The sequence below is a fragment of the Alosa alosa genome, chromosome 17 (genome assembly GCF_017589495.1).
Source record: "Alosa alosa isolate M-15738 ecotype Scorff River chromosome 17, AALO_Geno_1.1, whole genome shotgun sequence".
Lineage (NCBI taxonomy): Eukaryota > Metazoa > Chordata > Actinopteri > Clupeiformes > Clupeidae > Alosa > Alosa alosa.
In genome coordinates, this window is record NC_063205.1 from 24,732,485 (window position 1) to 24,737,484 (window position 5,000).

General features: G+C 42.2%; 1 protein-coding gene across 1 annotated transcript in view; it reads right to left on the minus strand.

Moving 5' to 3' along the window:
* dgki (diacylglycerol kinase, iota) overlaps positions 1-5,000 on the minus strand; it is a 108,044-nt gene that overhangs the window by 54,296 nt on the left and 48,748 nt on the right. Inside the window, exon 3 of the mRNA XM_048267603.1 lies at positions 805-900. Coding sequence (XP_048123560.1) covers positions 805-900 — 96 coding nt within the window. The remainder of the gene's footprint in view (positions 1-804; positions 901-5,000) is intronic.

Consider the following 5,000-nt stretch of genomic DNA (forward strand, 5'->3'; position numbering starts at 1 on the left):
GGGTGTCTCTTTCAGCGCTGGCGGTGTGTCTGGTGGGGTATGTGTGTGTGAAAAGAGGTGTCATTGCCGACGCTCTTTAATGGAGCCACTCTGCTTTTTACACCTGCCAGAGCTCTCAATGGAGCTGGAAATATCAACCTTACTTGTGTGTACCTGTGTGTGTGTGTGTGTGTGTGAGCTTCTTTTGGTGTCTGACCTGAGTTCACTCACTAAAGCACACACAGGCTGGATAAACACACACACACACACACACACACACACACACACACACACACACACACACCCACACAATTCTCTCAAATTCAATTAATCTTTCCCTTTACCCAAACTTACTACCACAGGGTAACCTATTTCTTTAACAAAAATGCCTGCCTGCACAGACACACAGACACAGACACAGACACAGACACACACACACACACACACACACACACACACACACACACACACTGAACTCCTCCACTGTATCCTCTATTTGAAAGTTTCTCTTCCTGTTTCCGCTGGTAGGTCATTTCTGCCAGTGTAACTTCTCAGAAAAGCTTTTAGAGGTTGAAGTTGCTCTCCTCCAGTCTCTTTCTCTATCACACTCTCCAATAGGTTCTATTCACCTTCTGCAAAACTCTCTTTCACTCTCTCTCTCTCTCCTTCTCTCTCTTTCACCCTCTCTCCTCTCTCTTTCACTCTCTCTCCTTCCCTTTGTTGGAACAGATGTTCTCTCTCTTTCTCCTTCTCTCTCTCTATCTCTCTCTCCTTCTCCTTCTCTCTCTCTATCTCTCTCTCTTTCGCGCTATCACTCATACTCACTGAGATCTTGGCCACACACGTCTCCTCTCCGAGGTAGCACAGCTCTCCAGAGCAGTTGGTCTCCAGCCACAGGTGGTCTCCATTCACGGCACTCTCCTACACACACACACACACACACACACACACACACACACACACACAAACACACACACACCCAAAGACACAAACACATATATATAATGTTAAAAGGTATACTATGTATGCATTTCAATTGGACAGAAACAAAAACATGTTTGGCGTTACAGTAATACACTCACAATATAACATACATGAATGATTTAATAATAATAATAATAATAATAATAATAATAATAATAAGCTTTATTTGTATAGCACCTTTCATACACAGAATGCAGCTCAAAGTGCTTTACATTTGAAGCATGTAACACAATAATAGTCAGTCAGTCATTATCAATCACTCAATCACTTTCACTTTTCTTCATTGCTGTGGCCGTTTATGATCCAATCAGCAACATATCAGAAATATAGAAAATAACATGTCATAAGACTGGCAGCCTTAACCCTTTATTTAGTGATGAATGATTTTAGTCAGATAGACATAATCAAAATCACAAGGAAATACTTAGCTCAGGCACAAATAGCATGTACTTAATGTGTGCACAAAAAGTAACTTGTAAATATAGCTGCAAGCAGCAATGAGGGGGCCAAGCAGATAGGCCGGAGTAACCATGGCAACGAACTGCTGTTAGCTCAATGCTGCAATCAGACGTATGGCCATAAGCTGTCAAAGCAAGTTTCACATCTAGCGTCAAAGTTACAAGGCAAAATGCATTTTTTGCTAATTGCAGTGACCCTAGAGGTCAAAGGTCACCAAATTTCTTGGCATTCACCTGATGGGGTCATGAGTCCATGTACCAAGTTTGGTTTTGATACATGCAACGATTGCTGAGATATGAGCTCACTTCCTGTTTGGCGGCTTCGCCACAAATTTCGATTGGATGTGACGGGCGAACGCTTCTATCAATTGTTACAGAAATCAAAAGATCAGATAAAATTTGTGACCTGTGCGAAATTGCTGGTGTTTGTGATCAAATCAAATATGGCGGCCAAATAAATTATATTGATGTGACAAGTTGCCCTCAGTTGACCTAAGGACCTTTCACAGTATTACCAGACACCACTAGTACAATTTAATTCTAAGCACAGCAGCAGCTACAGGCCAAAAGGCATGTTTGTGAATTACAGCGCCCCCTAGAGGTCAAAGGTCACCAAATTTCTTGAGAGTCAATGTACCAAGTTTGGTTTTGATACATGCAAGGGTTGCTGAGATATGAGCTCACTTCCTGTTTGGCGGCCACGCCAAAAATTTTGATTGGCTTTTACTGTTTAACGGTAATACTTCAAGACAAAAAGTGATGACTTTTGTGAGGCTTGGTCTGAAGATGATCTGTGTCAAATTTGGTGGGGATCAGAGAAAGTATGTGACCCCTGATACATTTTAAGTGTTTTTGATGAAATCCAAAATGGCGGAAAATCCATCATGGTGGAAAATGACGTCATATGGTGCGTTGAACTCGACTTGGTCCAAGGATTCCAACAATACCTGACTGTGGAAAATCGGACCAACAGGTCAAAAGTTACGTGCATGAACGCACGTACAACTTTGGCCTGTTGGTGGCGCTAGAGGGTTCGAGTTGCCGACATGAAACTTGGTGACATGAATCATGGGACCGTCCCCAATCAGTGTGCCAAATTTCCCAACTTTTTACCATACGGTTCTATGGGCTGCCATAGACTCCCATTGCATATAATAAATATAGCTGCAAGCAGCAATGTGGGGGCCAATCAAGCAGTTCAGCAGGCCAGATTTGCCATGCAACTCAATGCTGTGGCATCAGGCATATAGAATTAAGCAGTCACAGCAAGTTCCATGCAAAACAACCCAAGATTGGCTGAGTTACAAGGTCAAGTTTCACATCAAAACATAACTGATTTTGTGTGGCTGAACCAGGGCTGAGTGTCGCCGCCCCCTCAACCAGCCAACTCACCGCCGTAATCGCCCCTGCCCATCCCACCCTGCCCCACCCTTGCACGCACGCATTAGAATTAATTGAATGGAACTCGCTGTATCAGTTTCACATCAAAAATAAAAGATCGATTGAGATATGATCATGCTTCCTGTGATTTCAATGCCCCCATAGAGGTCAAAGGTCACCAAATTATTTGTGCATCATCAGGATGAACCAGACGGTTCTATGGGCTGCCATTGACCTCCACTGCAGAATAATGCAGCAACTACAGGCCAAAATACATTTTTGCCAATTACAGAGCCCCTTAGAGGTCAAAGGTCACCAAATTTCTTGAGCGTCCCCCTGATTGGGTCCTGAGTCCATGCACCAATTTTGGCTTTGATAAATGCAAGGGTTGCTGAGATATGAGCTCACTTCCTGTTTGGCGGCTTTGCAGCAAGTTTCGATTGGCTGTTACAGCCGAATGCTACTCTCAAATGTTCCAAAAAGCAATGCACTGATAAGGCATGGTCTGAAGATGGTCTCTGCCAATTTTGGTGAGGATCCGCTGAAATTTGTGACCTCAAAACTTGTATGTGTTTTGATTAAATCCAATATGGCGGCCTAATCAATTCACGATGACATCACAAATTGGCTTGGGTCGGCCTAAGGACATTCAACAGTACTACCAGACACCACTAGTGCATTTTAATTCTAAGCAAAACTGCTGCTACAGGCCAAAAGGCATGATTCTTAATTACAGCGCCCCCTAGAGGTCAAAGATCACCAGATTTCTGGAGCGTCCCCCTGATTGGGTCCTGAGTCCATGCACCAATTTTGGCTTTGATACATGCAAGGGTTGCTGAGATATGAGCTCACTTCCTGTTTGGCGGCTTCGCCGCAAATTTTGATTGGCTTTTACGAGCGAACGGTAATACTTCCGAAGACAAAAAGTGATGACTTTTGTGAGGCTTGGTCTGAAGATGATCTGTGTCTGGTTGATAAACTGGGTGTGGTTAGGTGGCAGAGCCAAACAATCCTGCAATTTCTCCACAGCACTTTCACCTCAAGCCCTCCTTACACTGACAGACTTTGGAAAGATTTGCAAAGATTTGGAAAAGATTTTTGAAAGACTACAGTATCAGATTGTGATTGTGCAATAGATAAACCGGAACTGAAAATTATAGCCTACTAAACTCAAAGTCGTATTTTCGTGTTTCTGCAGCATTGTTTCATGCGTGACATCCTTAACCGATATAGAGTTGTTCTGTCAAGTGGAAGAGCCGACTAAATATGTATAAGAAATGACAAATATTATAAGAATAACAAATAATTATAGGCTACAGCTGTGTCGGAGTCAATAAGATAAACAGCCTATAATTATACAGTAATACTTGCCTTGCACTACAAGTCCATATTGACAAGTAGCTGTATTGTTATAGTGTGTCAACCTCCACAACCCAAAAGCATTCTATTGTAGTATGCTAACATCCACAACACACTAATGCTTCAAGTGGGATTTGATCACCAGTACAAGGCATTATCCCACTGAGCCACTGTCAATCCTACATGTTGGTCAGTCACATTCACATGGTGAAAATGTGTATTGGTAAACACACAACAAGAAAAACTCCAAGCATGGAGGGGCAATTAGACATTTGTAGAGATGAACACTAATAACGGTGTGAATCTTAAATGACCAATAGCATGAGCAGCTTGATCCTAAAGTTCTAACGGGGATTCGAACACTCAACCTAAGAAACACCAGTACAAGGCATTATCCCACTGAGCCACTAACAATCATACACATTAGACAGTCACATTCACATGGTGAAAATGTGTGTTGGTAAACACACAAGAAAAACTCCAAGCATACATTTGACAATAAAATGAAGGGCTTTCCTGAAAGAGTACACCTGAAATCTTTTTGAAATTCTGGGGCAATTAGACATTTGTAGAGAAGAACACTAATGGATGAAATATAAATATGATAGACTTAATGATGAAGGAAAAATAGTAAACAAAGAAGTTCCCCTAAATGTCAGAGTGTCTCGGCATTCTGATTCTTGGCAACTAATGACTGTGTATGTTGATTGCCTGATGTCATTCAGGTGCTGTTCAATGGTGTGAATCTTCAATAACCAATAGTATTCAAGCTAGAGCCTAAAGCACTACCGGGGATTCGAACCCTCAACCTAACAAACACCAGCACTAGGCATTATCCCA